Source organism: Physella acuta, unplaced genomic scaffold (assembly GCF_028476545.2).
Source record: "Physella acuta isolate Inbredline_101_S28 unplaced genomic scaffold, ASM2847654v3 ptg000933l, whole genome shotgun sequence".
Lineage (NCBI taxonomy): Eukaryota > Metazoa > Mollusca > Gastropoda > Physidae > Physella > Physella acuta.
Window position 1 is genome coordinate 255566 of NW_026732450.1, and position 13118 is coordinate 268683.

The window sequence follows — 13118 nt, forward strand, 5'->3', positions numbered from 1 at the left end:
GGCATACCAGTTGGGATATCTTTATAGTTTTTTTTTAACACATCAGCGAGTTTATATTCAGATTGGGTAGTGGAAGTGTGACATATAAGTCACGAAGGTTAATTTTTTAAAATGTTGACGTAGCGTGGAAAATTAAAAACGCAATTAATCTTAATCTCCTACACTTAAAGTGACTTAATCGGACAAAAGAATTCAACTCGCCATACATTAACTGGTATTAATAAATCACTCTGTACACGGACTAATCTTAAATACATCACCCACTAAATAGAACACTTTCTCCTATATTATCCTAACAGAATGGACTAGTCATATCCTATATAAATAACAACAACAACAATGTCCCGAATTAAGAAAAATAATTCATTTTAATTTCCTTTTTCTTCTATATTAGCCTACTTAAAGAGATGTGGTGGAAGGAGGGAAGGGGATGAGGTTATTGTCGAGATTTCGTGTCTTTACTTTTAAATAGCCCTGAATGAAAATGCTAATTTTTTTTAAAAATCCATGCAAAAACCTGAGGTCAGAGTTCATCAAATCACCAAAGTTGAAAGGGTAGCGACCAAACGCCACAACAACAAAAAATTCCCGATCATGATTTTTTAATGAGGTTAACTAAACAACAAAAGGCTGGAGAGACCGATGTCACAGGACTGAATGCTGGAGCGGGCATTGTTGAGCCATTAGCTCCCACACACGAGCGGCAGACGCCTTCGAGTGCTCTCCCTCTTGATTCGCTCTCTATCGATTTTTTTTTACAGGACTCAAAACGAGGCTGGGGTATTGAAACTGGCCTTAGAGCCAGCAAAATCTCGCACACACCCTCAATTCAATCTTGCTAATTAATTGCATGGGGTTTTATTGTCTGTATAATAACTGCAAATAATGAATGTACACGGCTGCGCATGGAGAAAAAAAAACGTGGCATATTCTCATTGGTCACGTAGTGTAATTATAATTTCCACTTTTTACTTTTTATCTCTGAAGTCAGTATAGTCTGAGTATAGTAGCTTAGTTGGTGTACTAAAGAGACGGGGTGGGTTTATGACCACGGAAATGTAATTATTGACTTCTATCCTCCTATTTTGGTCTAGGAACAAACTCCTCCCTCTTACCCCTAGACAATCGTTGGGTGTGTCCGTTCGGCCTCTGTTGCCACTTACCCATAGTTCCCTTTGCTTCCAGGTTTCAACGTCAGCGGTTCTTAATCAGAGGGTCACTGACTTCAAGTTAGGTAGGGCTTAAATTATTTAAAAAAAAAAAAAAAACATGCCCCAATGCTCATTTTCTAGAAATGGAAATAGTTTTTTTCTTTCAAAGTAGTAGTCAATGGAATGTACCGTAGTTGAGAACCTCTGACTGATCTACAAGGTATGGAAGCATGAACACAGCTAGTAGAGTCGATGGGTCTATGCTACTACATTGTACTCTAGGGGTCTAGTCAAGTCTCTACCTACTTAAATAACTTTTTTTTTTTAGAAAACTAACAACTCTAAACATTTTTCCAAAACAAAAATTTATTTTTCATTATTTCTCTTCAAGGGAGAGAAACCAGGTTAAATAAAATCACAAAGTAAGAGAAAAACAACTTTTGATTTATAAAAAACAACACTGCAAAACTGAATGCACACAATTTTACAAGAACAAAAACTCTGGCGAATTGTAACATTTCACTCCAATTTTTTTCTAAACAAACCCACCAGTGCTTACACCACTGAACACTATTAACTATTATCTTCAATCAGACAACTGCTGCTATTGGGTAAAGAGTGGACACTTAGTACAAAGCTTATGCCCTGTTTACAGTGGTTTATCCAGGTTATAACCCAACCTTAACCCATTTGATATAAAGACACTAACTGATTTAACCTTATCTTGTGAATGACCCCCCATTGGCAATATGGTAAACTAAAGTTTCCAGAGTTAAATAAGGTAATCTACAATTACTATAAAAAAAACTTTTGAACTTCAGCTCATTGCAAGATAACTATATAAAAAAAAATGTAAATGGTTATTTTAACTCTTATATTTAAACATACAACAAGGCTCATTGAAATATATAATTATTATAATGTTTCTTCTGATATAATAAGTTTATTTGTTCTGGACTTTGATATCACAACGTTAAAGCTATGAAAAATATATACTACTTTGAATAAAGCACACTTACATGGTATTGTGTATGCTAATTACTATGATGTTATCTAGGTACAAAAGGTTTCAAATCTTTAATTAAAACAGTCTAGTGGGCATTAACTCCATGGTAATTTCCTATCTAGCACAAGGCAGAGAAAACAACAGTTCTTTTTTTAAGTTGTAGGTAATGTATTAGAGATATCAATCAGAGTTTAACATTTGTTCTCTAACTAGAGTTAGATGGGAAAGAACCCAATGAGCTTTTTATTATCACAAGACAGCTGACAACACTGCTACCATCAGCTCCTAATGTAACATAGGGACTTGCCTTACTAAAGAATGCTCTGTCTCTTTCAGCTAATAACTAGTAATAAAAGTATGATTGTCTTTTGCATACAATTCACAGCTTAAAATAAAGCCAGCGATGAGAGAAGAAAAAACATACCAACTGCTCTATAAACAGTATCAACTCTCCTCAAAAGATAAATTAGATTTATGCTTAAAAATGCTTTTTAGTAGCAATATTATAAACAGGTAATAAACAGGCAGCAAAGTAAACAAAGAGAGAAGCAATAAAGTATGTACATTTGATCTATTCTTGTGTACATGTGTACACGAATGTGACCCTCCATGACTAAATGATGCACTTTGCACCTTGAGATGTTTTGAGCTAAAAAATAAACTCTGGGGGGAGGAGGGGTCTGGAATATCAGCTTGGTAAAAAGAAACAGTCTGATAAAAAATTCTAAATCTCCCAGATTTTTTTTTTGCAGACTCAAGATTAAAATGATCATTACTCAGGGACAATCATACATTTTTCTTAACCAGTTTCAGCATTGAAATCAATGTTAAGGCGATTCATTTAGTCATGGAGAGTTAAAAAATTGTTAAAACAGCCACAAGTCAAATCTAATTTATTTAGAAAAACAGACAAATAATAAAATGCTAACCATGAAAGACTTATTATAGTAATTGCTTCTTCAGCCATCCAAAACCACAAAACAATTAGTCGCCTGTAAGGCCATCTCTGTCAGCTCTTATAAAGAACAATCCTGAACCAACGGCAAATATGAACAAGTGCAGGGTTATCTATTCAGTGTTCAAAGTATTACATCATTTGGTTTTTATATGTCAATGAAACCTCAAATTTCACAAAATTTAAAGTTTTACTAAGAGGTCATGAGAACACAAGTTCATTGACAAGTCAAGTTATGAAGTTTATCACAGTAAAAGATTTAAAACACATATTTTTTTTTACCTAATTAACAACTTGTTTAGTGATAAAGAATAATGAAACCTTATCACTAATGTGTTAAAAAATGCTTTGATAGTAACTCACAATTGAAACAAAAAAACAAACTTTAAAAAAAAAAATCATACATTACATAATTTACATGGGTAAAGGGGGATAACCACAATCAGTTTAGAAATGTAAAAAACTAGCAAAGTGAGATGGAGTCAAACAAGTTGCTGCCAAATAAATATTCCAATAACAAAATTGAAATACCAAACGTTTTTAAGAACTACTGAAATACAAAAAAAAATTAATAATAAGAAACTGCCAATGATAATTCAATGCATAGTACTCCTATCAGATAAGATATCAATGATGTTAAAAATCTATACAAAATTCATAATAGATTAAAACATGACTAGATAACTATACTCACTCGGCCAAACAAGCAGGATAGGAAAAAATGTGTTTGCTTCTTATTCTTTTTAAAGCTTTTTTTTTAACGAAATAACCCTAAAGCAGATGAACAAGTGTTTGGTTTTAAACTCAACTAGAATTTTCCTGTTTTAAGAAAGAGAATTTATCCTCTCCAAACGATTCCATCGGGATGACGCCCGCCCCAACACCACCTTCGTGAGCGCTCATGCTGGTGACAAACTTCCACTCGTTGATATTGGGGTCAAACATCTCTACTGTGTTGAGATTGGTCTGACCGTCGTAGCCTCCGATAGCGTACAGGCGGCCGTATGTTGCAGCAACAGCTACACGGCTCCTCTTCACCTGCAGGATAAAGTTTGTATCCAGTTTAGGCCCAAAAGTTAAAATTGTAATTTGGTCTAATATAGATCAAATTTTAATCTAAATTAGACCCAAAGTTTAAATAGTAATCTGGTTTACAACACTTAACTTTGAGTTAGGTAAAACAATTAAATTGTAATTTGGTCCACATTAATATGTTTTAAAGTGTAATTAATAATTTAGTGCAAAGGTTAGACAATTTGTTTCAAAATAAAGCTACAATTTGGTAAAAAAAAATGAAACCATAATTTTATAGGATTGCTGATAGTATTTATTCAATAAGATAAAATAAGCTGCACTAGACCACTTGATCTCAAGACAATGTTCTCTTAGTACTAAAATAAGTAATGGCTTACAATTTTGTTATTTATATTTTCATTTGAATTTTATCATGTGTAGTAAGATTTTAAAAAGACAACCTATCAGTTTTTTGGAGACATCTTTGTTCTTACATTCATTGAAGCCACATACTCCCATTGCTGTGTGTCTGGGTCATATCTCTCAACTGACTTGAGAAACACACAGCCATCATAGCCACCCACAGCGTACACCTTGCCGTTCAGTGTCGCCACGCCTAGACGACAGCGCTTTGATTTCATTGGAGGAAGCTGTTTCCACTCGCCAGTAGAAGGGTTGTATGTCTCAACCTGCAAGCAGCAATAGATCCAGATAACAAAGTTTTCACTTAGAAAAACAAACTTTTTTCTTAGACAGCAATTGCTTGATAGTTTTCATTACATAGGAGGCTTCAATGTAGATTTTTGGTATTTTCAAGCAAAGAATGTATATTGTAATATATAATATAAAATTTGATTGGATTAAGCCCTAGCTAGTGGGACTGTGCAGCAGGGCAGTAGCATGCAAGACTGCTGGCCTGAATCTTCAGTTCATCAAATTTATCTAGTCTCTAGGGTGTTCTTGAGTCCACATAACTCTGATGGGTACCTGACTTATGTTAAGGAAAGTAAAGGTGCTGAGCATATAATCACACTGTCCCTTTTAGATGCAAAAGTCACAGAAATAGAGTAATTCTGTCATATCTGACCTATGATAACTAACTTAAGTCCTATCTGGATTATGGTTCATTTTCAATAAAATGCTTGAATTTTATTGATAAAGTTTTTAAAAAATCTTTTATTATAGCTATGAAAAGCAACTTACAGAATCAAAAATAGAAAGCCCATCATGTCCACCACATGCCACTACACAGCCATGCAAGATTGATAAACCAGCGGCACTGCGATGTTTATGCATGGGTTGCATGGGACACCACCTATGTGGATATAAAAAAAATTATAAGGATGTAGAACTAGATTAGTCTGAAACAAAGTGGTTACAGAAAAAAATCTTAAGATCACATTTTAAAAAATTAATGAACAAAAGTAATTTGTTTTTACAGCCATAAAATTTAAAAATATTATAGATTATTCTTGTTTAATTTTGTAAAATTTATTTTGTGTTTAACAAAATTCAGATTCTAAAATATGAAAAAATGTAATTCTGATAATTAAGTACATTCATGCCAGGAAATGTTATTAAATACATTACAATTGAAATAATAACTATTATCCACTACAAAGTAATTTGTTTTTTCAAGTATTATTTAGCTTCATAAACTAAAGTTTAAACTTTTATGGATAACCGACAAGGTACCAAACTATTATCTAAATCTCAATGAAATCACTTATTAAAATGTAATGAAACTCACTGAGAGATTTTAATGCACATTATATTAACTTAATAACTAGTAGAGAGTAATATACATACAACTATAGGGCTGGTAAGTAGGTCACCAGCTCAATAAAACCTGCATGAGCCATAGAACTGGTTGGTGACCTACTTACCAGTCCTAGTTAGGGATTATTAAAAACGTATCTGCCAATTAAAAAGGTTATATTCTGTAAAACAAAAAAATCAATGCAAACAAAACAATCTGACATAATGAAAAGATCCTTACGTATTTGTATCAGCATCATATGTTTCACAAGTCCTTAAAGAAGTCACCCCGTCATACCCTCCACACACAATCACTTTACCATTGAGACTGACTGCACCTAAAGCACTACAATAGTACAAGGGAGGTAATTTATTTATTCACATTCAAAATGGTGATACTGATTGTAAGTTTTATAAATATTAGAACTAGTTTAAAAGCGTTATTCTACATGATTTTTATTAATCTATAAGAAATACCATTAAACGACTAATATTAAGCTTGTTATCATACCTGCGTTTACAATTCATGGCTGAGACACGACTCCATCTTTTAGAGAGAGGATCATAAACCTCCACAGTGTCCAGACGCTCCATACCATTATAACCCCCAATAGCATACAAGTGACCTGCAGATATAGCATACCATTGTAACCCCCAATAGCATACAAGTGACCTGCAGATATGAAATACCATTATAACCCCCAATAGCATACAAGTGACCTGCAGATATGACATACCATTATAACCCCCAATAGCATACAAGTGACCTGCAGATGTGACATACCATTATAACCCCCAATAGCATACAAGTGACCTGCAGATATGACATACCATTATAACCCCCAATAGCACACAAGTGACCTGCAGATGTGACATACCATTATAACCCCCAATAGCATACAAGTACAAGTGACCTGCAGATATAGCATACCATTATAACCCCCAATAGAATACAAGTGACCTGCAGATGTGACATACCATTATAACCCCCAATAGAATACAAGTGACCTGCAGATGTGACATACCATTATAACCCCCAATAGAATACAAGTGACCTGCAGATGTGACATACCATTATAACCCCCAATAGCACACAAGTGACCTGCAGATGTGACATACCATTATAACCCCCAATAGCATACAAGTGACCTGCAAATATGGCATACCATTATAACCCCCAATAGCATACAAGTGACCTGCACATATGACATACCATTATAACCCCCAATAGCATATAAGTGACCTGCAGATATAGCATACCATTGTAACCCCCAATAGCATACAAGTGACCTGCAGATGTGACATACCATTATAACCCCCAATAGCATACAAGTGACCTGCAGATATGACATACCATTATAACCCCCAATAGCATACAAGTGACCTGCAGATATGACATACCATTATAACCCCCAATAGCATACAAGTGACCTGCAGATATGACATACCATTATAACCCCCAATAGCATACAAGTGACCTGCAGATATGACATACCATTATAACACCCAATAGCATACAAGTGACCTGGAGATATGACATACCATTATAACCCCCAATAGAATACAAGTGACCTGCAGATATGTCATACCATTATAACCCCCAATAGAATACAAGTGACCTGCAGATATGTCAAACAAGCAATGAAAGCTTTTCAATCATCTGAAACAAAAATTTTGTGAACTATTTCATCAACCTACACAACAGCGTTCTCACCTTTTAGAACAGTGACCCCAACTCTGCTTCTCATTGTGCTCATTGGTTCTCCTGGTGACCACTGTCCAGTCAGGGGATCAAACCTCTCCACTGTGCTCAGAGAATCTCCTGCAGATGTTAGTCCTCCCTAAGAATGATTTTAAATAATGCATGGTGTCAACTTGTTTTAAAAAAAAATAATAAACTCTATCTAAAAAATGCTATTAATTTGCAAACTCACATTGTTGAACCTCTTATTAATATTTAACCATTTAAAAAATATTTAACTAGATTAATAAAAGTAATAATTTTAAAACATTAAAAAAATTACATCATTAGGCAAGTAATGCAATGAAATCCACAGTGGAAAAGAAAAAAAAATGATTTGTTGAGGACAATTTTTGAAATTGATAATGGCAGCTTAGGTACTTTTTGGGGATGAAGAGGAAATAGTTGTGTAATAGTGATGGTTTAGATCACTAGTTTTATACTTAGACTTTTATATTCATCATGAAACTTTATAGGACAATATATCTAGCAAATGCTTGGCATTAGTAAGAGAGATTCAAAACAGTAGGCTGACCATAAAAAACCACCAGGACTGTGCTAGGAACTGCCAGGTCTTGAAAAACAGTTTAATTTGTTACAGGTAGTAGTGGTTGGAAATAAAGTGGCAAGTTTTATTTCAACTGAAATATCACTACACTGTGGCCAAGTAAATTGTAATGGTTAAAAATAAATGTATCATGTTTAAATGTCAGCTTTTTAAACACAACAACCACTTGAATAGATTTTAGCAGCTCAAATCTAACAGTTGATACTAACCACAGCATAAATAAATCCTGGAATATCAGTACACCCTCTTGGTCTTGTCTTAAATGTCTGCATGAGAAGTCTCCTTTCTGGCATCAGATGGTAATCTCTGGCCTCATCTAGAAGGTCTCTGATATTAACACATGGCAATCCTAGTTTAATCTTAGGAGAACATCATCTTTACAACAAGTTAACTTTGTTATTCAAATGGTACAACTTCAATCTCTGATGCAATTAGTTAGTTTAGTTTTCTACAACCTACCTAAATTATCCCCGAAACAGTTAATCAAACTGTAGAACTTAAATGTAATATACACAGACTTAATTTTCTACAATCTACCTAGTTGTTTTTCTCCACAGTTAATGAAGTTAATCTGCAAACAGCTTAAATGAAATATACACTGTCTTCATTTTATGAAGTCTACCTAATTTGTATTTCTCAAAACAATTAATTAAAGTAAACAGCTCAAATGAAAATGTAATATATACTGTCTTGGTTTTCAACAATACTACCATTCTTTTTTCTACAAATTTGATCCAATGTTTTAATGTAAACACAGAACCCACTGAATAAGTTTGTCACCATCTGGCTAACTTAAGTACTAACCTGCACTGTAGAGAGTTTTTGATAATATCCTCAGTTGCCACTTTGTCACTCAAATATTGTGGAGTCAACAATGGCAGTCTAACTTTGACCATCAGTTCTGGCAAGTCCTTGACCCTTGCGTCAGAGTCGTGTTTGATCCATCTCATGACTGCCTCAAAAACCTGAATAATTCATTCATCCACAATGTAATCCATCTGACAAATTGGTTATATTATTCATCCCATGGGACCAGAAATTACACACAGGTGACTGAGTTTATATTGTGATTGTATATAACGCAATTAGTTATGTCTAAATAAAATAATCACCTGCTCCTCTGATATAATATGCAATTCATCTCGAGAAAGTATTTCCAAAACTTCAGACTTGGGTAGTGTGAGAAAGTCACTGGATAGCGCCACCTGATTTTAAGAAAAATAAAACAACAGGTAGACAAATATATCTAGGATGTTTTTAAATGAGAATTACCAAATTTAAAAAATAGGACAGTAATAGAAAGCATTAACTAAGCATTTTACTCTCTCAAATTAAATTAATAGTGTGAGATGCAACAGTGATGTCTAGGTAAAACAATTAAAAACACAAACCTGCTGGAAATTATTTTGAATGTATTTATTGGCTGCCTCTACTAAGGAGCAGCACTGGTACTGATCAGCAAACTGTCTAACAGACAAACAGGAGGAGGGCTCTAGTCTGGAAGTAGGACAAAATAGTCATGTTTCACTGTCCTCTACTTTAAGTAGGACAAAATAGTCATGTTTCACTGTCCTCTAGTCTAAGTAGGACAAAATACTCATGTTTCACTGTCTTCTAGTCTAAGTAGGACAAAATAGTCATGTTTCACTTTCTTCTAGTCTAACTAGGACAAAATAGTCATGTTTCACTGTCCTCTAGTCTAGGTAGGTCAAAATAGTCATGTTTCACTATCTGTTAGTTACTATCTTCTTGTCTAATAATGTGACAGACAAACAGGAGGAGGGCTCTAGTCTGGAAGTAGGACAAAATAGTCATGTTTCACTGTCCTCTAGTCTAAGTAGGACAAAATAGTCATGTTTCACTGTCTTCTAGTCTAAGTAGGACAAAATAGTCATGTTTCACTTTCTTCTAGTCTAACTAGGACTAAATAGTCATGTTTCACTGTCCTCTAGTCTAAGTTGGTCAAAATAGTCATGTTTCACTATCTGTTAGTCTAACTAGGACCAAATATTTGTAAGTTACTATCTTCTAGTCTAAAGATGTGACATACTAGCTTCAAGACTAATGGACCAATTGATGAGGTAGAAGGTCTAGGAAGACCAAAATCAATAGTGAGGAACATAATTTTGAACTGTTCCTTAATTGTTTTTGGTTGAGGAATGCTCAGCAACATTTATTTTCTTCATATTCAATAATGAATATTATGATTTTAATTTAAAATATTTACAGCATGCAAAATCTGATGTGGTAACAAAATCTTAAGAAAATCAAACAGGTTGTTAAAAAACATAATGAGAAAAAAAAAAGACCTATTGTTTTATAACAAGAAAGCTGGTGAAGAGTTCAATTTTAAACTATACCTGTTCTTTAGGTATGTGCTACATGCATCTTTGACAGCTTGCATATGTAAGAAACCAGCAACAATGAGAAGTGACTGGACATTGTTCATGTCAATAACAACTCTGCCAGTATAGGAAAAATTTATCAGGGCTTCCAACGCACTGAAATAATGTAAAAAAAATTTTTGTAAGCCATTATAATAATTAAATGATGTTTACAAATGTTACAAAAAAAGAACAAGGCCTAGATCTAAGAGGGTGTTGAATCTAATTTTTTCTGTGGCAGTAGTACATTATAGATGTTTACCAACATCATGTTTTATCTCCCCTATTCATGTAATGAACCTATTACAAAATCTAAAATTGACTAACACATGGAGACCACAACAAGAATAGTTAGTCAACAGTTTTATAACAGGAACACAATGTGCATCTTGGAGATAATTTAGAATCAACCCAATTAACTTATAACAATAGTATCAGTATCATACAAAATATAAATATATATCAAAATAGTCATAACTTTACATGGTCAGTATTTAGTTCCCTAGCTGGGTGTTATTTTCACAGAAATTTTAAACATCAAGCTATGGTAATAAGTACTGACCACATAGTAGTAGTTATGACTATTCATTTCAATATATATTTATATTTTGTGCTACGCTTCTTTATAGTTCCTGTAAAGTCTCTTAGTTTTCCATGCTCATCTTGTTTATTATAATTTTGCCTAAGTTAAAAGTAAAAAAACAAAAAACAACGAACACATTAAGAGATAAAAAGGATAGTTTACCTGGGCTCAATGCTTTCCATTGTGATTTCATTTTGTTTAGTCTCCACCATATCATGTGTAAACATGGCGTGGAAGTAAGGAATTGTAGCAGCTAAAATTATACGATGAGCTGAAAACTTTTGGTCAGCAACCTAGGGAATTCGACAATAGACATAGAAAATTTAAATGCCTTTTTGTACTTTTCCTCACTTTAATATATAAATACTGTAAGTCAGTGGCGTAGCGAGGTCGGGTGTCACCCGGTGCGGCACTTAATGGTGTCACCCCCCCCAGAGGCGTTGCGACCCTTCCCGGGAACAAACTTTCAAATTTTCGATTTACACCCCCCCCCCCTCAAACTTTCGATTTGCACCCCCCTCAAGTTTTTGATTTGCACCCTCCCCCCCCCCCTCAAACTTTCGATTTGCACCCCCCCCCCTGAAGTTTTTCTCTATATATTTTGCTATTTTTTGCCTTGGTGTCACCCCCCTAAATGGTGTCACCCGGTGCGGTCCACACCCCCTGCCCCCCCCCCTCGCTACACCCCTGCTGTAAGTTATTGTAATTTATCTGTCACTGTCCACCACTTACTTTATAATTTTTTCCCATTTTACATCTGTGTGTAATGTAATCCTAAGCCTAACACTTAACAGTTTCATTTTGTTTGTGCACCAGTAAAATATCATTACAATATAATATAGGCCTATAGATTATTTGATTATAGAGAATCAAGTGAATGCCCATCTTGCATGATGTTTTAGTTAGTAGTTAGTAAAATTAGTAGATCTAACTCCAAAAAAAAGCATTAGAGTTATAGCTTAGAGTTAAGAGTCAGACTAAAATCTAAATAATGTAAATATTAGTATTTATTTAATATGTATTATTTAGACTATTTACTTAATATTTAATATGCTATTTAGATATAGTTTACTTTAGTAAGAAATTAAGAAGAAAACTCTTCTGAAGACTAAGACTAATAATAAGTAAAGTAAGAGTCATTGACAGTTTCATTTGAGTTTAATTTAAATTATTTTATTACTAGACAAGACAAGAAGTCAAGGAAGAACTTGAACTACAGTACTAAATAAATAGACATCTAGATCTAGATCTAGAGATCTACTAGAACTAGAATCTAGAAATCTAGTAGTATTATAGTTAAGCTAACTAAGTTAAGTTAACTAAGCCAAGCAGTGTAAGCTAGGCGTAAGCACGGCTGAGTGGCTGAGTAACAAACAACGAGTAAGGAAGTCTTAAGAAAGAAGTGAACAATTTTGTCGAAAACGACAAACAGATCAGGGCATTGTTTTCAAAATATATTAGGCCTACCTTCAGGGTAACATCACAAAGTTGCCCCTGCCTTCTAATGTCAGCTATCGTTGGAAATGCGTTGATTGGAAGTTCTCTCTGAATAAACACAACAGTATCGTCCGCCATGTTTGTTTATCTTTTTTGAGATGACGCATAGTACAGCCTAAATGACATGACTTCCAGAACTAGCACCATGATATTTACATAATTCTCTAGATCTAGATTCTAATTATAATTAATAAGCTAGTTCTTTAAAAAACAGACAGTGAAGGCTATTTTAGAACTACAATTATTGGTTTAAGGTTTTATAAAACATACGGGGACGACAGGGTGACTGGTTATTTTTGTGGTGTTGGGGGGGGGGGGGGGGGGGGAGAGAGAAAGAATGGCATTAACGTTACTTTCTCTTCACTGGGGGCGGGGGGCACTCCCACCCCCCTTCCCCCGGGGACTAACTTTCAATTTTCAAACCCTTCAGACTTTCACTTTGCAACCCCCCTCAAACTTTC

The 13118-nt window shown here is 34.3% G+C and overlaps 1 protein-coding gene across 1 annotated transcript; it reads right to left on the minus strand.

Moving 5' to 3' along the window:
• Positions 1-1505: 1505 nt before the first annotated feature.
• Positions 1506-12737, minus strand: LOC131953607 (kelch-like protein 18). The gene is made up of 13 exons (XM_059316856.1): positions 12628-12737; positions 11323-11453; positions 10554-10694; positions 9585-9690; positions 9306-9398; positions 8998-9158; positions 8403-8520; positions 7599-7725; positions 6396-6510; positions 6126-6230; positions 5330-5441; positions 4621-4815; positions 1506-4150 (listed from the first exon to the last, which is right to left on the minus strand). Exons 1-13 carry the CDS (start codon positions 12733-12735, stop codon positions 3917-3919), a joined length of 1746 nt encoding a protein of 581 aa, XP_059172839.1. The 5' UTR covers positions 12736-12737; the 3' UTR covers positions 1506-3916.
• Between the last annotated feature and the right edge of the window lie 381 nt (positions 12738-13118).